Source organism: Lipotes vexillifer, unplaced genomic scaffold (assembly GCF_000442215.2).
Source record: "Lipotes vexillifer unplaced genomic scaffold, Lipotes_vexillifer_v1.1 scaffold231, whole genome shotgun sequence".
NCBI lineage: Eukaryota > Metazoa > Chordata > Mammalia > Artiodactyla > Lipotidae > Lipotes > Lipotes vexillifer.
In genome coordinates this window covers 3,441,734-3,463,754 of record NW_006791822.1, presented here as the reverse complement: position 1 = coordinate 3,463,754, position 22,021 = coordinate 3,441,734, and the positions used below count along the sequence as shown (strand labels likewise).

General features: G+C 38.8%; 1 protein-coding gene across 1 annotated transcript in view; it reads right to left on the bottom strand.

Annotated features, from left to right (window-relative positions):
• The window catches only part of SEC24D (SEC24 homolog D, COPII component), a 112,709-nt gene that overhangs the window by 38,340 nt on the left and 52,348 nt on the right, over positions 1 to 22,021 (bottom strand). Inside the window, 2 exon segments of the mRNA XM_007464854.1 lie at positions 5,209 to 5,324; positions 8,730 to 8,868. Of these exon segments, the coding sequence (XP_007464916.1) occupies positions 5,209 to 5,324; positions 8,730 to 8,868 (255 nt within the window).

Here is a 22,021-nt window from a genome sequence, read left to right as displayed (position 1 = left end):
TTTTTTTTTTTTTTTCCTTGCGTCATGCGGGCCTCTCACTGTTGTGGCCTCTCCCATTTGCGGAGCACAGGCTCCGGACGCGCAGGCTCAGCGGCCATGGCTCACGGGCCCAGCCGCTCCGCGGCACGTGGGATCTTCCCGAAACGGGGCACGAACCCGCGTCTCCTGCATCGGCAGGCGGACCCTCAAGCACTGCGCCACCAGGGAAGCCCTTGTTTCTAGATTTTTTGATGATGGCCATTCTGACCCGTGTGAGGTGATACCTCATTGTGGTTTTGATTTGCATTTCTGTAATGATTAATGATGTTGAGCATTCTTTCATGTGTTGTTGGCAATCTGTATATCTTCTTTGGAGAAATGTCTATTTAGGTCTTCTGCCCATTTTTGGATTGGGTTGTTTTTTTGTTATTGAGCTGCATGAGCTGCTTGTAAATTTTGGAGATTAATAACTTCTAATACCTACCTCCCTACCTCCAATCTCCCTCCTCTCACTATACAGACTGCTGTCAGAATAAACTATCCAAGGCACAAGATAGATCCCAAGGCTACTGCCTCTGAGGACAGGAAGTTTACTAAGTCCCCAGAGCCAAGCACAGAGCATGGCTCAAGAGAGCGCTCAGTACTGTTAGATGAGTGAATGAATGTGTAGATGGATGGATGAATAGAAACAGCTCGCACTTTGCCTTTAATTGTCCTCATGGCCTACTGAATTAGTACAATCCTTCCATGGCCTGGCATTTGAGACTCCCCATAATACTCATTTAGCAAACACGTATAAAAGCCTAAGACATCAAAGCTCTGATGCCAAGCCTAGTGGAAAATAAAAGGATAGTCTGTGTCTCAAAACAATTTCCCAGCTTTACTTCCTATTATGCCCCAATACACATTCCTCCAACTAATTTAAGTGTCTGCCATTTTCACAACATTTTCTATCCAGAAGTAACAATCTAGTGGGCGTGGGCCAAGAAAAGTACTTCCTTGGCTGGAAAAGCATTTCGTTTGGCAGAGAGTGTTTTAAAAAATATTTGAATTTGAATGTGTTTGGGGGGAAGGGGAAATATACGCTCCAACTATCCTAGTCTCTATACTAGGTCCCCATCACTCATCTACAAAGCCCCCCATAGCCCCTGAAGAAACTGGAGTAAGTTGCAAATACCTCTGAAAAACTGCTTCTGCTTACCATTTAGTTTCCATTTCTCTGCTCGTGGTTTAACCAACTCAAATGTCACTTACTCTTAGAACCCTTCCCTGATTCACCAAATCATAAATTATTGCTCATCTGTTTTCTTATGGCACTCTGACTATTCTATTCTTACAGCATTTATCATATATTTATATCATAATTATATACTTTAATTATCAGGTCTATGCATGGTAAGGACTTTGAGATCAGGTTCATATTCTTGCTAATCTTGGTATCACTCACAAACACAGCCAAAGTGCCTTGGACATGCTAGGCATATAATAAATGTCAAAGTGAACTAAAATTAAGTGGAGAAACTACATTTTTATTTAGGAAAAAAAGCAGGCTGGCTTGGAATGAGATTCTACCTTTCAGGTACACTTTATATGTAGATAGATATATTCTGTAAACTTCTAAGTGAAAAACTGTCAGTTATTAGACAGAGCTGGGTCTTTTTTTCCAGGGGAACTCCATGGTGATTTTGTAAATACATGCCTACATATCCATAGTGTACTGATAAAGAAATAGGGGTTCTGTGGTCATTTTCTATATGTATGGCCTGAGGTTGGTACTTAACCTCTCTAAGCCTCAGTTTCCCCACATCATGGTGATACTCACCACATGAGGTCACTGTGAGAACTAAATGATACAATACATAGAAAGTACTTAGCACAGAGCATCACACGTAGTGAATGTTCAATGAATGTTAATTTTATTATCTAAAATTGGCATTAAGATTATCTAAAATGAATAGGAAAAATGTTATTTTGTAATTCTCCTTTAAGTTTATATGGTATTAAAAAATACACATACCAATTATATAAGCTCTTATTCATCACCCAAATCCCTAAGGCAATTCATTATTATTCTTCATTTACATTTTAAGGTATAATTAAATTTGAAGATATTAAGAGTTCTTTTATTATGAACCTTATTTGGAATATTAAAAGGAAGATTAACCTTACAAAGAACTCTTCAAAATGTACAGTTTTTATTTGGTTCCTTGCCTGCTCTGTGAGCTTTCCCATCAATTAGACATCTGGAACATTTCCAGATAAAAGAGTTTGAAGATACTGAGACTTTTGTTCCCAGAAATAGATTTGACTCCCTGCCTAAGTTTCTGCTAAAAAAGCATAAAATCAAGATAATATAGCCTTTTTGGCAGAGAACTGGAAAGTCAGAGCATAGTTAGATTTACACTGCAGTTGCAAAGATGAGTGAATAAATTTTCCATCACTAGATACAATGGCTTTATTACATTTAATTAGAACTTCAAATGTTTATGTTCTGCCTGATCATTCTCCTTCAGTCAACAACAGTAAAGGACAAATAAACTGTCCAAAAGTAACTGGTATTTTAGGACATTTTTTTTGTTGTTTTGTTTTTTGTTTTTGCTTTTGCCTGTAATAAATCATTTGTACCAAAAATGTTCTTATGTTTCCCAAAATATGTTCAAATGTTACAGTTAAAACGAATAAAGTGTTAACTCTTCTTGAATAACTAGTTGAAAAACTCATACAAAATACTAAAATAAATGCAAAAGGTATGTTAATTGGAAAACATTTTAAAATCCACTCAGTTGAAAAAACTTCTAGTTAGGAATAATGTTCTTTGTAATTTATATTCAATACAACATGGACTGGTCCCCTAGCAAATATCTAGGAAAGAAATCTGTGGGTCAGAGGCTGTTTTCTGAGGACTGGGCACTAGGAGGCATTCATTTTTGGAAAAGGAAGTAAGTCAGAATGATTCTGTTTCTTCAAGTCTACACACGGTACTTCAGATACAAGTTGAAATCTGAACTAATACGAAGATATTTTCAAATCACTGAAGAATTTGAAAGATATTCAAGATATCCATAATGATGTCAGTATCACTATGACGCTGGAGAAGGGAAACAGCCAGCCCTGGGAATAGCGACCCACCTGCAAATTCATTCACTCATTCACTCGTGCATTCATTCATTCATTCATCCACATGCATTGATCAACTGCCTACGCTGTGGCAGGCACTATGATAGATGTTGTAAAGACAGCTAGGACAAGATTCTTGTCCCCAAGGATATCAGAATCTAGGAAGAGGGAAAATATAGGAAGATTTAAATTCTATGGGGATAACTGCTAAAACAGACATATGGACCAAATTATATGGGGAAAAAAATCAGAAGATTTAGTAAATAACAACCACGATGAAGTCAGAGAAAGGTGTGTGCACATTCACACACACTCACATAAAACAAAATTTCAGCCAGGGATTAGAAAATAAGTAGGAGTTTGCTAGGTGGGGTATGTATAGATGTAACAGGAGGATGGAAAGGTAGTTGGGTCAAAAGAGCATCTTAGATAAAAGCATGGAGTTGTACAGGGGAGTGATGTGTTCAGAGTACATGAGCCAGAATTTCCTACAACTGAAGATGTAGCTAAGGTGGTAGCTAATGGTCTTATAAAGAAACTTAAATTTTTGAATTTAATTTTTTAGATTAAGGTAGTGGGGGGAGTCTCATGGTTACATTTTAAAGCAAGGAAACCAGAGGCCAGGATCCCAGGCTGCTGAAACAGTCTCAGGGAGACTCTGAGAGCCTAAATCACTGCGATGACAGCTGGAGTGGAGAAGGAGCTAGAGAAACACGACAAAAGTCTTACTGACCGTATCAGCTGAGCTTCTGCCTTGGAAGGGAAATTTTTCTGAGATGATTGACAAAACAAATAAGGCAGAGGCACTATAAAAAACTGCTGCATTAAGAACCTAGTGGAGGGACTTCCCTGGCAATCCGGTGGTTAAGACTTCGCCTTCCGATGCAGGGGGTGTGGGTTCAATCCCTGGTCGGGGAGTTACGATCCCATGTGCCTCGCAGCCAAAAAAACCAAAAAACATAAAACAGAAGTAATGCTGTAACAAATTCAATAAAGACTTTAAAAATGGTCCACACCAAGGGACTTCCCTGGTGGCACAGTGGTTGGGAATCTGCCTGCCAATGCAGAGGTAACGGGTTCAAGCCCTGGTCCAGGAAGATCCCACATGCCGTGGAGCAACTAAGCCCGTGCGCCACAACTACTGAGCCTGCGCTCTAGGGCCCGTGGGCCACAACTACTGAGCCTGCGCTCTAGGGCCCATGGGCCACAACTACTGAAGCCCGCGCTCCTAGAGCCCGTGCTCCACAACAAGAGAAGCCACTGCAATGAGAAGCCCGCACACGGCAACAAAGAGTAGCCCCCGCTCACTGCAACTAGAGAAAGCCCATGCACAGGAACAAAGACCCAACGCAACCAAAAATAAATCAATGAATAAATTTATTTTATAAAAAAATGGTCCACATCAAAAAAAACTTAAAAAAAGAAAGAAAGAAAGAAAAAGAACCTAGCATCATATTCTATCTGAAAGGGACATACAAATGAAATTATCATTATTATATATACATTTTTTGGCTGTGTTGGGTCTTCATTGCTGCGCACGGGCTTTCTCTAGCTGCGGTGAGCAGGAGCTACTCTTCGATGCGGTGTGTGGGTTTCTCATTTCAGTGGCTTCTCTTGTTGTGAAGCATGGGCTCTAGGTGTACAGGCTTCAGTAGTTGTGGCACGTGGGCTCAGTAGTTGCAGCACATAGGCCCTAGTGCACACGGGCTTCCATAGTTGCAGCTCGTGGGCTCTAGAGCGCAGGCTCAGTAGTTGTGGCGCACAAGCTCAGCTACTCCACAGCATGTGGGATCTTCCTGGACCAGGGCTCGAACCCATGTCCCTTCCGTTGGCAGGTGTACTCCCAACCACTGCACCACCAGGGAAGTCCCTATTTTTTTCTTTCTGCCACCACTTTTTAGTTTTTAAAGATGATCACTGCAGTGGATGGTCTGGCTATTTAATCATGTTAACAGCCTAGGAGGATTGATCTGTGTCTTAGACATTTCTACATCCCCGTGGCACCACCCAAATGCTTTGTCTGTGAATCAAAGGTCAGTTCACGACATAGAAAAGTAATTCACTTGTATCTGACATCCATATATAAACACTTGAAGTCCTGGGAACACTTACTCTGCAGTAATCCAAAGTAGCAACATATTCATATGATCCTAGAGATAGCTCTGGCTTCTCGTAGTGGTCCAGTCTTCTTCCGATGTGGTCCAGATGTTGGAAATAGAATGGTGGAACTAATAAAAACAAAATAGGAAAGGAAATCTTTTATTTTTACAACACAGACAATTTAGTAAATTCTCAAAATTTATTTTGGGAAGAAAGGAGTATGAGAAAAAAAATATTTTAGTATATTCTAAATATCCACCATGAAAAAGCATGTCTTAGAGAGAATAAGGGTTTTCTAAAAAGCTTCTTGACCCTTCTGCAAGTTACTGATGACAAAGAATCATTAATGACTTGGATCTTTACAGAGAAATAGCGGATAAAAGTACTGGCGTTTTAAAATGGTCACAACCAAAATTGAATTGTCCCTATTTAATTACCTCTTTTAAAAGGAATTTTGACTTTTCTAACTATTTAACAATAGGCAGGTAACTGGTCCAGAATTTTCCTCAGAATATTAGAAACAGAAGTCTACACACACAGAGAAAAGAAAGACTGGTTTACTATCTTCTTATTTGGACCATATTATTAACAATAATGTTTATTATCCTTTTATTAAGAGATGTCTTCAGCCATGGGTAGTTTGCAATGGTAATCTTTAATGTTTGGGCTTCAGAGTGGAAAGGATTACTGTATTTGGGAAAGAATACACCACTAAGATCTCAGCTGAGGAACTCTTAATTTGATTCAAATGTCTAAGAAGGTTAGTTCTGGCAAAGCGCTGGAAGTCATCCAATAGCATAGGAACACTTATGAGTCACACACCAAACACTTGGACAAATATGGCCTGGTATCTCTGTGAAAATGAACTCCTGTTGCCTTGAGATTAATACAGCTGGCTGTTAAACCACTGACAATAGAAGTATTTAGAATAAGCAGTAATGCTCTGGTTTTAAGTGTTTCGTAAAGAACAACATTTTCATTTGTAAAACCACAGAAGTAATGACCTGTTTTAAAACCAATAACTCAGTATTCTCTATTTTCAGTTGTGAACTAACACATGGGTTATAATAGGACTGTTTTCTTAGTTTCGCCTTAAGAAAATAATCACTGAGGCTTGATTTTTTTCTATTTTCTTACCATATCATGGCCATTTCTTTTTAAACAAGTTTTATAAGATTCATATGTACATACGGATCTCTGAATTAGGAAAATTCAATGTCTTGAAAAGATTATGGAAGTGGGAAACTGATAGTCTTGGCTGAGCTAAGAAAGCTATGGGGGCCTTAAACTGCTACTTTATTACATTTAGATGCGATGGAGGATGCTGCACTGGCTGTTCTAGGATGTATGGGTGGTACTTTCTACAGTTCCTATAATTTATTTTCACACATCTGCATGTAAGATGTGAAAAAATTTCCCCTTAAAATCAATTAATTTTAGGGGGAATCAAATCAATCAAATCAAATCAATTTAATTTTAGCATTTAATATTATCTGCCATGTTTTATAAACCAGAATTCAAGTCCCCCCCATAAATCATGCACAGCCACATGACACTTGTCTTCCGGCGTGTCTTTTGGCCTCACGTGCTTCCCACTGTGTAATCTCTGGACACTTTGAAGGGAAACAGAGTGGAGCCATGTGACCAAGCCCGGTGGGTTCTAACTCCAACAAACCTGTCTTCTTTAAACCTAAATGAAGAATGCAGGCATCTGTGTCAATCTAAGGGAGTCTGGCTTCCTTGCAGGAACTAATATTGGAGTCTAATATGAATAGAAAATGAACATGGCAGCTTCCTAGGTGTGGATATCAAGGGAGGGGAATTTACTGTGTAGAAATACAGGAACTCTGTGTGGTTTTTCTCTACTAGGAAGTGGCAGGGCCTTTTAAGGTTCTGAGCTGACACTTTGGGCGTTAAGCCAGAGGGTCACCCCAAATTGAAGATCCTAGATGCTCTAAGTGGATAGAGGCTGGACAAATTTCTGATCACCTTGCTAAGAAGGTTGAAGGCGTGAGTGAAGACAGCGGAAATCTGGTGACCTTGGTGGAGGCATTTATCAAAATGCTTCAGGAGAGGCCTCTGCCGTCTCGTGACTTTTTTCCTCCAAAACTAAAGCCCCAGGAAGTGCACGGTCACAGGGTTCCTGAAATCCAGGTCCCAAGACTGTGTGACAGCCAAGGATTTGGTTGCAGATTTCATCCAGGATGAGAGATGGAATAAGATCTTCCTTAGAAAGAAAAGTAAGGATGGAGAACGAACAAGGTCTGGTCTCACTGGTGTATCCAATTTGTACTGAGTAGGTGCCACAGGTGGAGCAAGGAAACAGACCTCCCAAGAGGACCACGACCCAGTCTTTGAGATGAGGCTGGAAACCCATGAATCCACTCCACAGCAAGGCATTTTTAAAGGTCTTTGTAACCCTCACCATGTCAGTCTCTGGCACTGGGAGTTGGGTAAAGCCATGGACTGTGATAAGGGGGCGGGTAAACAAGGAGACCAGCATTGCTCTCCCACCAGAGCACACACAGGAACCAAGGGGCCGAGAACGCTGTGACACAGGCAGAAAACTGCCTGAGCTCCCTTTTCATCAAGGAGCAGCCAGCAGCCACAGGCTCCTGGGCAGAGTGCTGTACGTTCCTCAGATCTATAGTGCCCTGGAGGGAAGGATGTCTACAAAGATAAGAAACAGAGGAAAACACATAAAAGACTCATGCTCTCACAATCATCACGTGGTTCTAGAAAAACTCTATAAATGTAAATATGGGAATGTTCTCAGCCTGAGAATGTGCTTCATTTGACACCAAAGAATTAAAAAGAGACACATGTTATAAGTATAATGAATGTAAACACTTTGGGCAAGCTTGCAGTTTTTTTTAACATCTTTGAATTCATACCAGGATGAAATTGAAAATACAGTGAATCTGGGAAAGCCCTTCATAATAAAGTTTTTTTTTTTTTAAACAATCTGACATTCATATTGGAGGAAAAAATCTATATATGTGTTAAAGCCCTTAGCTATACCTGAGCTTTTCCTAAATACTGATGAACTCACATTCAAGAATAATTCGGAGGAATGGTGAAAGAGGGAACAATCTCTCAAGTTTATCATCCGTAAACGTAGATAAAACACAGTTCTTCTGTGTAATTTCCCTGAAGGGAAGCCAACCAGAACACCCTCAGCTTAGGACATCCAAGCCCCTCCAACTCTCATATAAATGCGTGAGTCCCACAGGGAAGTTGCTATGTTTCTTATAAAACTCAAAAATAGGGAAGTCATTTAATTTCTCAATTCCTTTCCACAAAGCCTCAGTTGGAGGCAAAATGAAATTTTACCTCTTATGTTTACAGAAGATAAACCTCAGAGATTGTTCCCTGTCTCATCATTCCTTTGAGTTATTCTTGAGGGTGTTTAGGAAAAGCTCAGGTCTAACTAAGAGCCTTAACAGACATATATTTTTTCCCTAAGCTAAGAAGTATAATATGTTCCATTTACTACAGAACTTTCCCTGAGGGCAGGTGCTGGCGCCACTTACCGTCATTCACGCAGCTGCAAAATCCACACTGGTACCTCCTTCCTCCTTCAATGAACTGCATGAATGGGCACATGTAGGCTTTGCACCTGTTGCATCTGACTGGTCCAGTCTCCCCATGATTTACCAAGTAGAGGGGCGTCTACAGGAAGCAAGCACAAGTAAGAGACATGTGGGTACAGGATTTCTAGGTTATTCTAAATAACCAAGGTTATTTCAGAAGTCGTATGTATTAACTGTAATTTGGAAACTCTGTACTCATTAAGGAACTCAACTCTTAGTGTTCACCAGGGGAGTAAGGTTGCCTCTCTTGGTACCTTGTGGAATTCAAGGCACTACCCAAACAAAAATTAATTTAAATGTACATGTAATTAATAAGCATATGTGTACATTTATGTATATGTGTATTTACCCACGTGTGTGAAGACAGAGAAAAAATACCATGATGGTAGTAACAGTTAATAAAGCTTATGTTGGAAACGTCCCGGACACCGTGTATCACATATTTTGCTAAGTTTGTTCATTAACTATAAATAAAGAAGGCAGAACTGGGTCTGATTTTAAAAGCTCTGGTTTGAAAGAAAAAAAAAAAAACAGAGCAGGACTTCCTTGGTGGTCCAGCAGTTAAAACTCTGTGCTTCCACTGCAGGGGGCGTGGGTCTGATCCCTGGTCAGGGAACTAAGATCCCACATGTCGCACAGAGCACCCAAAATATTTATAAATAAATAAACAAACAAACAAATAAAAGCTCTAGTTTGCATAGTGGTATGCCACTTAGCTAACTCCATCACAGTATATAAAATGTTTCTTCAAAAATGCAACTCTCTGAAGAAATATGCAATAATGTTCACTTATTTAGGCAAGGAGGCTGATTCTGCCTTTTCTGTTTCTTTAATCCCAGGACAAAATGTCTCACGAAGTACTTTCAATGTGGCTGGTCATGCTTTGCCAGAACAAAAAAATAAATATTTCAATTGCTTCTTCCTCACAAACATGCATAGAAACACATCTTTTACAGCTTGAAAGTGATAAAACTCAGCATTAGAAGTCTGCCTTGTTCCTCAACACTTCCAGCTTTCAGAATAAAACCACACAGATTCTTTTTGCTTTTATAAATCTCCTTAATGATAACATTTCTGGAAAAGCTTGACAATTACAGGGTTTGGCACATCAACCAAGTTTTTCTTTAAAGAAAAAGATGTAAATAAAGCAGACTGCTGTTTCACAGAGGCTTGACGAGCAGGAGGAAGGTGGCGATGAAGTGGGGTCATAAGGCCATTTTCTGCCATTTTCTTGGGGGGAAAAAAAAGAAAAAAGAGAGAGAGATCTACTGTCTGTCCCTGCCCAGACATTCAGTGTGAAAACTAATCCACTGCTGAGGTTTCAGAAATGAGTTGTGAGATCTCAGAGTAGGAAAACACAGATAGTAGAATACATAAAAGAATCAGGAAAAGGATAAAAAAAAATACATTCAGAATCACTCCCTCTGCACTGCCCTCTCCCCCATCTCTTGCCTCAAGGAAGCCAGAAGATGGATTGGACTTTCTTATTTCTGGTCTCTTCTGATGTGTACGCACGGCGTAGCTCTGGTGTCCCATGGACAGGGTTGTGACAGGATTAAATGAGGAAGCCATGTGCAGGACAGACTACTAAGCCTGGCATAAGTAACTGTTGTTACCACATCTGGGCTGAACAGCCTTTCCTCCAAACCATTCAGCTCAGGAGAGAGTGATATTTAATAGGACAGTTATAGTCTGATAAGTGTGAGATAGCCTTGAGTTTCTAAAGGCATTTATTTATATAAACTTTCAAATTAGCTACCCTGTTACTGTAAAATGTTACTGTGAAAAATGATCTAGAAGACAGGGAATCTACCTTGCTGGAGCTTTTGATAGCGTCTGATGGTTACAAAAGTTGACAGGTACAGCAGATTTTAAAGCCATTCTAGGTGTTTGATTTAAATACACATATATATTCAAATATTGACATACACAATACTTTTTTAATATAAATTTTTTGTTTGAAAAGCAAAAAAGTGATGAATGTGTATCTTCTTCAACTGATAATAATAAGAAATAACCTGAGGGGACAAAAGGGAAGCAAACAGAAAGATACTGGTACTGACAAGAGATTCTTAAGACAGTGAACAGAGAATCAGAATAAGAAGCGAAAGACAACAAAAAACGTAACGATAAGGTAGCTTTTTCTGGGTCAGAAATCCAGTCATCGGTCATGACTCTGGTTGCTGCTCTGTTCTACAGCTTCAACCTCGCAGCTGAGGAGATGATTTCAAGAGAGTTAAACTAGGGTTAAAGCCTGCAATGTGCATAAACTCCAGCCAAGTTTACTTCTCTCATCCTTTTATTTTCAAAGAGTTCAAAGGCTGTAATTAATTCCCTGAGACACTTTAGAAACAAAATCTGATGCAATTATTTGCTAGACAAAGCAGAGGTAATGGAAGGAAAATTAACCTTATTTTTACTGATATGATTTACTGAAAGACAGGCCCAGCCTAAAATGACTGTGAAATTGTCGGCAGCTACCACCTAAGCATTCCAGTCCTGGCAGATTCAAACTTGCAGAGCTGAAAATGAATGTCTAGTAACAAACTGGAGTCGAGTAATGACTGTATCGAGGCTGTAAAATACGCTTGCATTTTTTCTATTTTCACTCTTCTGGAAACTGGATGATGGATAGGTAAGGAAGGTCCTCAGACAATTGAGGTGACAGTAAAGAATGTTAAAAGCTTTTTAACTGTTTGCATTTTCTTTTTGGGCAACAGGACAAGGGTTTCCAAATTACACTGTCTTGTTTCATCTCTCTTAGGCTATGCTGAAGACCATCAGAGATTTTTCTTTGCTCTCTCCAGATGTCTGCTTATCTGCTTTACAGTAGCGTGCATGAGCTCATAAAAGCTAATCTCACTTTTCTTCTGAGTTCAACTTCAGTGTATATGGCTTTAAAAAAAAAAAATCACATTACTTTCCAAAAAGTTGCCTAAGCTTTTGTTTCTTCTTACCAAGGGCATTATATTATACTTACCTCAGAGCTATTTTCAGACTTTGCAATTTTGTTTATAGGTGTGTTTTAATCTTTTGGTCTCTGGTATATTCCTGCCTGCTCTTTCTTTTCTGTTCTTCTCTTAAATGGAAAAAGTAAAAGGATGGAGAGCCTTGCTCTAAAACCTTCATCTGGCTATTCCTGCCTCTGGTCCTGTGTGGCATGACTTTATATAACATGTAAGTGATGGGGATGCTGGGGAAAGAAGAGGAAGGAGAATAAATAATATTTGAATCTTTGGCTTGTATTTTTGGACCACCAGGGTTATACCAAATACTTTATTGGTACTAATTTTAATTAAGATGCTTTAATTGAATAAAATGTATCTCTCTTTTGTGCATATGTAACACCATGGTCGATTCTGGAGAACAAGAAAGAATATAATTCATTGAGAAATTAGGTTCAGTGGTAAAACTTTTGGTTATTATTCCACGTAAAAGGAGTAGATAACAAAATGTATCAATCAACAACTCCTCGGCACTACTAATACAATTTTTAAAGTTTTCCTGTATTTACAGATTACCAGTTTTCTAAGTATTACTGCCATTCTCTTTAACATCTGTGCATTTGGTGCTGGGTATGCTGTGTGCCTTGGTGGGGCATACAGTCCAGTGGGATAGAAAGACATTAAACAAACAAGCAGGCAAACATGCGATTAAAAGAGCAAGCAGGAGTAGAAAGAATACTTGGGGAATCATCATTAATAAAAAGTACCGCTAAACCATTCACAGATTGTAATCCGAAACAAAAACAGAAATGAAACACAACCTAGAAGGATCCAACATGAAGAATTCTGGTAAAGTTTAGAGCCTCTGTATTTTTGTTTTGGCATCTCTATAACTAAGAAAAGTCTGAATACCCAAGTCTTGCTATATAGTCTTTGTCTTAGCAAAGTGATGAATAACAGATGGCAGCTAAATATTACAAGCTGATTATACCAAATCCGGAAAGCTGAAGAAAATATGAAGGTGTTCTTATAGCATAGATCCACTAGGTGGCACTGTACAACTAAAAATTAAAACAAAACTATATAATTTCCTCAGTAGGTAATAAAATACTCAAGATAATTATGCTACATTCATTTTATGTAACTATAATAACATTGACCTGAACTGACATCAGTTATCACCATCACAAAATGAAGAAACTTACACTTTTCTTGAAAAATTCTCTGATAATGGTTAAAAAATATTCTGGGTGAAACAAAATGTGATTAAACATGAAATACAGGCTATTTTAAGCACGAATGACATAGAAATTACAGAGTGTGCCAAATTAACTGAAGATAATAGCCAAGAAAAACTTATTTTGAAAGTTTCTAATCCTCTTCCAACTTTTCCTTGTTTACATGGAGGAAAATGGACACAGTGATGGGATAGGCAGCCCCAAGCACAGCAGGCACAGTAGGCCGCTGACAGCAGCCTGGGAGGTGAGGAAGCCAGCGCTCCTGCTGCCAGCGCCCAGCCCCTGCTCTCTGCGTTCGCACTCGAGGTGCAAAATAGCAAAGCAAAGACAAGGAGGCTTGCATCATGGTGCTCGGCAATGCACTGTGATGGAGAAATGATTTTCTTCCTGTTGGAACATCAAATCACAGGCAACAGTGTGGCTGAGGGGAGAGAGGAGACAGAGTGGCCAAATCGGAGATTTCAGGAACACCCTGGCTTGGGAAGGTATTCCTGCCTATCTCCAGGATATTCCTGGGTGAAAACCGTCCCCCTCTCCTCTTTCTTCTTCCATTGCTCCACTGTTCACTTCATTTTTTCAAGATGAGAGTTCACCTAAGTTCTAACGCACGCACGCACGTGCTCACACTTTAACCACCTACTTTCCCCTGTCTTCTAACACTTGTTTACTGATTTTGAAAAAATACACATTTCCCATTTTCAATGTATACTTCTCTTCCTTTTTTCCCTCTCCTTCTATTTCCTTCATCAGACGTCTCCAGGAAAGTAATCAGTGTCCTGGGATTATATAGTTGTTCCCACATGACCAATATTCTACTTTACTAAGTGCCTGAAGGAAATATCTCAGCTAAATAATTACTAGTAATGGGAGAGACATTTTTGCCTACAGTGGTTCCTAAGTCAGATCAGAAGATTTATAGCAAGAAGACCTGCCAAAATGTGACACGGTCCTCCAGCTTGATAAAGGATCATATTCAACATCAGATTATATTCCCCAATAAATTTGATCTTTACAATGGTAAATATATATCTCTAGCAGCAAAGGTTTTGTGTCAGATGTGATTCTGGCACACAGCTACTTTTTGGGATTGGAGTGCTGTTTATTTTTTGGATCTGTCTCAAGAGAGGTCAGTTGGTAATTTGGATGAATCAGGGGGTATAAGTAGAAGCATGAAAATGGTATATGTGAAAAGATAATCCAGAACCTGTGACGAACAACTACCCTTTAAAAATGTTAAACATTCAGACTGTTAGGCATGCTGGAAGACAAGCAGAGTCGGATTCCCAGAGGATTATGCCCAGCAGCTAAAATGCAAAGAGAGTCTGTATCAACTGCACTTATTAAAGATATTTCCATAGGAAAGAGAAACGAGAAGCAGCTTGTGTGTGTTTTCTATTTTTGGCTTCACCATATATGACATTCAGTCAGCCTACATGGGCAGAAAAAGTACAGGGCAGTAGGCTGCTTACTGTACACACGTTTTCTCAACAGCAGTTCCATTTTGTTGGACTCTTTAAAATAACAAGTATGGCATGAAAGAATAATATTTTCTGAATGCCTTTTAAAACTCATGTTATGCAACCTTTAAAAAGAAACCGAGCCTGATAATAAAATACTCAATGTACTGTAATAATTATGAAAATTATTTAGACTTTTAAAAAAATGTTTCCAGTTGGCCCTACAACTTGGCATTTTCATATTTCCAGAAAATTAACCTCTTGCTAGTTCCGGTATTTGTGGCACTTGAGAGATTTTCAACTTTTTTTTCAACTTTTTCCTCTTCAACAATGCTGTTAAATCTATTTATTTATTTATTTTTAAGTCTTTATTGAATTTGTTACAGTACTGCTTCTGTTTTTATGTTTTGGCTTTTTGGCTGTGAGGCATGTGGGATCTTAGCTCTCCTATCAGGAATCGAACCTGTACCCCCTGCATTGGAAGGTGAAGTCCTAACCACTGGACTGCCCAGGAAATCCCTGTTAAGTCTATTTATTCTTGTTATAACTATATCTAGAGCTTAGATTGGATTTGAACATGTCTTTTATTTGGAAACTGGTCTTTTTTGGTTTTGGGGGGGTGTTTTTATTTTTTGTTTTGGTCTATCCAGCATTGAAAAATCCTGGGAAATGTTCCTGATTCAAATTTATAAATATATGTAAGATCATAACTGTCATCTGTATGATTTATATTCAATAGTTTAAAATGCTTTCATGCATATAAAATCTAATCGTGATGTTGAGATGCTAACAACCCTGGCAGTGGGAATCATCATCCATGCTGTTCAGAAGGGAATGGACATGTGAGGGGCAGTGACTTGTCCAATAAACTGCAGAGCTACAGCTTGAATCCCCATTCATTTTCTGTGTGAAACATTCAGAAACAGCTTGCAGCTCGCTTCTGTAGAAAAAGCACATAGTTTCAGAGAAAGCTGCCATCACACACGGTCTGTGACTTGAACCAAGCCCTTGGTGGTCCCTGGTACCCATGAAGTGTCTCCCGCCATTTCTCTCTCTCTTTCTCTACAGGAGCTATTTTATATCTTTTTAACTCCATTTTATCCTTCAAATAAGCTCTCCTCCCACCGCCCTTAGCAGGTAACTTTGCCACGTTGCTCATAAAGAAAAACAAAAAACCTCAGAGAGGAACTCCCTTGACTTTTCCCCACGGATTTACCAGCACCTACCTAAGGTCTTCCTTTCTCCCTCCTGTTACAGCAGAAGGGGTATTCCTCCCTCCTCCTGACTTGTTGTCAGCGACCTTGTCTAAACTGGGACCAAGTCTCAATCTGGCCCCTCAGGACTGGCTTAGGCATTTCAGTTGTGTGTTACCATATGATCTTGTGCCCAACAGCACTCATCACAATGCTTTACTTTTCAGCATCACTGCTAAATTCTCAGACCCATGCCTCACATGTCTAACATTTGTTTTATTGCGTGTCTCCTGTGGCACAATACCTGAGAGAGTGGGCAGTGATAGTTTTTGAATGAGCGAACAAAATATCCACCAGGTACCCACAAATATACCACCATGACTACCAGGGGCAGTTCATGATAGGTGCTAAGCAAAAGGCACAGACAAAAGAAGAAATCACTTGTGGCTGGGCATGGGGGAGTGGTCAATAAAGCATTCTTTCAAGGTGGGTAGTTATGCAGAGATACATTTCCACTGACTGACAGAGAGGGAATAGTGAGAACAGCACAACTCGGGAAGAAAAGCCTGAGCTTGGCGTCTGTTGGTGGTTAGCATGCAAGTTAGCCTAGTCCAGCTGAGAAGAAGGAAGATAAAGAGGAAGGATGGAGTGATTTTATGGAGAGTTGTCAAGGCCAGGTAGAGCCGTATGTCCTCACTGGCCAGGTTTCTCTCTCTCTCTCTCATCTCAAATCAGTTGTTGCTGCATAATAACAATTCTGACAGAACATAGTTAGGAGATATCATCGTTCATGAAACAAAAATCATGTCTTTGGAAGAATGGTTGGTATAGGTTTTGAAACCTGCCTATCAATTAGTAAGTTCTATCACATGTCTTACAATTACCATGAGGGATCTTTAGAATTTGTTTGTTTCATCATCCCCTGTATTTTATTCAATTCCTAAAAACTCTTTTAAAAATAAACTCAAAAGATGTTTGAATATTAGATCTAATTTTTAAGGTAAATTTCTAACTATAAAAAAATTCATTCCTCAACAGCTTAGGTAAGCCTCAGGTTCACCACTGACCCCCAGGGCCTGTATTTCAGAGTATATGCTCAATAAACATTTATTGAATACATGATAAGAAAAGGAGGGAGGAAGGGAGGGGAAAAGGAAAAACTGAAGTCTGAATGAAAAAAACATGAAGGAAGAAGGAAAATAGAGAAGTCACGTTTGGACATGAGGATATTTACCAGTTCTTTTATCACAGAAGATTAGGTGTGGGTGTGCAAAACCTTAATGTGTTAAATAAGTTCATCCCAACAAATAACTACACCGGGAGACTCTTCTCTTGCAATGGCCAATAGCGTCTTAAAGCAAACACAGCTGTGACTTTTCCCCCCAGGCCCTCTAATGCCAGGGGGACTTTTTAGTGGGAAGGTCAAATTGGACTATATGCTGAAGTCTATGAAAGGGCTGCTCCTCGTGACAGGGGCGTCCAGAGTTTCGAAAGGGAAAATAAATATCAGTGCAGTTCGGAGAGCACCATAATATCAGTTTTCCTGAATGGAAGTCATAGTTCATGACTAAATTATAAACCATGAGAAATGATTCTTAACCCAAAACTGCTCTGTTTGGATTGCGTTATGCTGATGCAGTCTTTCAAGTTACGGGTATATCTGCAAAGATCAGCCTCATTTTTCTTCCTGGAACACATGTTGGCAATTTGAGTAAGACATTCCCTCTCAAGGAGCTGTGATATTCAGGAATTCTATAGCTGAGAGACATTTTCCCACATTTCTTTTAAACTTTGACCTATTACAGTTTATCTTTGGTCCCTAAGGAAGAATTACATTTTGTTGTCTAATTATAGACCACTTGCAGAAGCCATGTTTAATTGCTTCAATTGCTATAAGAACGCACAATGTTCCGCAGATGATGAAAATATATTGTAGACTTAAAAACTCTATGAATCAAGTTTGTTTCTTCCATAACAAAATGATTGGCAGTTTTTTGTTCCTCAAAGGAAAGTTGTAAAATACTCCACTTTAAAGATGAAAGCGTTAAAAATAATAAGCCTAGAGGCAAACTTCCTTTGTCTCTCTAACAGAATTACAAGTCAGACAACGTCTTCCCTCCATCTATCTCACTTCTTTATGGCCATGAAAACACCTTCAAAATGATCCCCCCTAAGCATGAGTCAAGTCTATTATTTAAATGACACCCTCTCAATCAGGCATACCTGTCTAACCTATTCAATCAGAAACCTGCACTCTACCCCCTCCCACGGGCAGTTCTCATCCCACAATCTGCTCTACTTTTTCCTTCCTCCATTTGTTCAATAATTTTCTTATTAGCAGGTTCATTGTCTTGCCTCTTTCTGTTAAAATGTGAGCTTGATGAGGGCAGAGGTCTTTGTCTGTTTTGTTCGCTGACATATCCCAGGACCAAGAAGAGTACCTGGCACATACTGGGTAAAGAGTAAATGTTTGTTGAATTCAATACCTGTTGAATAGCATAGAAAGAAATAAACCCACGCACCTACGGTCAATTGATCTATGACAAAGGAGGCAAGAATATACAATGGAGAAAAGACAGTCTCTTCAATAAGTGGTGCTGAGAAAACTGGACAGATACAGGGAGAAGAATGAAATTAGAACATTCCCTAAGACCGTATACAAAAATAAACTAAAAATGGATGAGAAACTTAAATGTAAGACCTGATATTATAAAACTCCTAGAGGAAAACACAGGCAGAACACTCTTTGACATAAATCGCAGCAGTATCTTTTTGGATCCGTCTCCTAGAGTAATGGAAATAAAAACAAAAATAAACAAATGGGACCTAATTAAACTTAAAAGCTTTTGCACAGCAAAGGAAACCATAAAGAAAACAAAAAGACAACATGCAGGATGGGAGAAAACATTTGCAAATGATATGACCGACAAGGGATTAATCTCCAAAATATATAAACAGCTCATACAGCTCAATATCAAAAAACCCAAACAACCCAATCAAAAAATGGGCAGAAGATCTAAACAGAGATTTCTCCAAAGACACACAGATGGCCAAAAGGCACATGAAAAGATGCTCAACATCACTAATTATTAGAGAAATGTAAATCAAAACTACAATGTAATATCACCTCACACCAGTCAGAATGGCCATCATCAAGAAGTCTACACGTTATAAATGCTGGAGAGGGTGTGGAGAGAAGGGAACCCTCCTACACTGTTGGTGGGAATACAAGTTGGTACAGCGACTATGGAGAACAGTATGGACGTTCCTTAAAAAACTAAAAATAGGGCTACTGTATGATCCTGCATTCCCACTCCTGGGCACATATCTGGACAAAACTTTAATTCGAAAAAAATACTTGCACCCCAATGTTCACAGCAGCACTATTTACAATAGCCAAGACGTGGAAGCAAACTAAATGTCCACCAACAGATGAATGGATAAAGAACATGTGGTATATTTATACAATGGAATATTACTCAGCCATAAAAAAGAATGAAATAATGCCATTTGCATTATAAATATGAACTAATAAATTTTCTATCCTTTTCCATTATTTCATGGATTGCCACACTAAGTGAAGTAAGCCAGACACAGAAAGACAAATATCATGATACCCCTTATATGTGAAATCTAGGGAAAAAATGACACGATGAACTTATATACAAAACAGAAATAGAGCCATAGACATAGAAAAGAAACATGTTTACCAAGGGGAAAAGGGGGGGAGGGATAAATTAGGAGTTTGGGACTAACATACATACACTACTATATATAAAACAGATAACCAATAAGGACCTACTGTTTAGCACAAGGAACTATACTCAATATTTTGTAATAACCTGTAAGGGAAAGGAACCTGAAAAAAATATATATATGTATATATGTGTGTATGTATAACTGAATCACTTTGCTGTACACCTCAAATTAACACTACGTTGCAAATCAACTATACTTCAATAAAAAAGAAAAAAAATTCTTGTTGAAATAAAGTAAATTAGTAATCCTTCATAAAAATGGACACTGCTCATATCACAATACAATGTATTATTGCCCAGATCATGTTGTACAAAACAATTGAAAAATTCCTAAAAATTCATGTGATTATAAAACTGATTCTGTAAATAAGGTTATCAGAAAAGTCAAATTACTATTTCCCTTTTCAGAGTTGACAACTACAGAAGCTACACATTTATCCAAGCATATCCAAGCTTTTTATATGAATTGCTTTTAGAGTGGGAAAAAAAATACAAGACTCTAAGATTCATGCAGTCCGATGTGCTATCAAGGTTACCATCCCTGGTGGACAGCCCCATGCACTGGCCAGGCCACTTCCAAGTAATGCAGCAAATCATCTTTTGTGAGTTAATTTGATCTGGGCAAATAGACCAAAGACATTGGGAGGTAAGACTTGAAAACAGGGTTTTAAAAAAAGTTGAGAAGAAATTTTTAATTTAAAAACTGTGTGTGACCAATTTGAAAGCATCTAGAGAAATAAATACATTTATATATTTATTATACATCAATAATGAGCTGGAAGGAGAGGAAAGATGACTTTTTAATTTATCAAATAAATAATAAAAATTGATAAATATGAGCTAACAAATTTTCTATCCTTTTTCTACAGGAAAAGGAGAAACGCAGACAAAACTGATGTTTGAAGTACTTATATAGAAGAGTTTTTCAAAACTTTTTAAACTGTGGAGGAGAAGCGAGTATGGAATATAGTAAACAAAAAGAAACTTAAATCTCATTCTCATGTTAAAGACTATGATATACATCAATTTACCTTGGTAGTTCAGTTCTGGATTAAGAAGAGTGAACTTGGGACTTCCCTGGTGGCGCAGTGGTTAAGAATCTGCCTGCCAATGCAGGGGACACGGGTTTGAGCCCTGGTCCGGGAAGATCCCACATGCCGCGGAGCAACTAAGCCCGTGCGCCACAACTACTGAGCCTGCGCTCTAGAACCCACGAGCCACAACTACTGAGCCCACGTGCTGCAACTACTGAAGCCTGTGCGCCTAGAGCCCGTGCTCCGCAACGAGAAGCCACTGCAGTGAGAAGCCCAGGCACATCAACGAAGAGTAGCCCCCGTTCTCTGCAACTAGAGAAAGCCCACGTGCAGCAACGAAGGCCCAACGCAGCCGAAAATTAATTAATTAATTATTTTTTTAAAAAGAGTGAATTTTGTGGTGGATGAGTTCCATGATATCTACATACACTAGAGTTCATCATTATGGCTCTTCTGTTTTGTCTGTATTTTGCAGACATATTGTTCAAGAAAGTCAAAGATGTTCTTATTTTCCCAAATAATAACATTTTAAAGATTTTAATCTTTTTTTTTTAAACATGTATGTCCTTATATCCTCCCCCCTCTCTCATAAATACACACACACACACACACACACACACAGAGTATATCTTCACTTTATAGTGAGATGATATGGAAAGAAACAAATACTGGGCGGGAGAATAAAGTGAAACCTAAGCTAAACGTATGAAGAATTTTACTGTCCAGGAAATTCTTTAAGCAACTATTATCCTAGTCAGCACAACTTGGCTCCTGGATTGTCAGTTCCTTTTTTTTTTTTTTTTTTTTGCAGTATGCGGGCCTCTCACTGTTGCAGCCTCTCCCGTTGCGGAGCACAGGCTCAGAGGCCACGGCTCACAGGCCCAGCCGCTCTGCGGCATGTGGGACCCTCGGCAGGTGGACTCTCAACAACTGCACCACCAGGGAAGCCCTGTCAGTTCCTTTTTAAATTACGTTGGAACTTGTTCAGTAGCAAATGCAGCATTTTTACATAAAGTACCTGCTCAATAAGTGTTTCAGCATAGATCTCTATGTGAAAATCTCATCAAATTACTTGGCCTCAAAAGTCTAATTTACTTCCAAATACAAATGATATTGTGGAATGAAACTATCATGTTAAATATTTATTTAACACAAAGGTTTTCCAGGAACTGTTTTAGGTCTTGGGAATAAAATAGTGAGGAAGAATTACAGGTGGTCCTTACCCTCATAGAACCTAGTGTTAGAAAGAAAGGAATCAAATACACAAATACAATATTGCAAACGGTGATACATAATATTAGGAGAGCTCCAGGGAGTATAATGTGGGGTATCCTGGAAAGCTATCCAGAGGAGGTGACCTTGAACTGAAATCTAAAACGTGAATAGTAATTAACTAGGCTAAAAGGACAGGACAGTGTGTGGGAGATGGAGAGAAAATTATTCCAGCAAATGTCCATGAAGCACCTTATGAAAAAACAAAAGCTATAGAAATGTTTATATAACAGTGGGTGTTTATCATTTGAATAGTAAAAATAGAAAATACTGATGTAATATCGAATGACAGAGACCATGCAACATTTTTTAAAAAACCTAAATGAGTAGCTCTT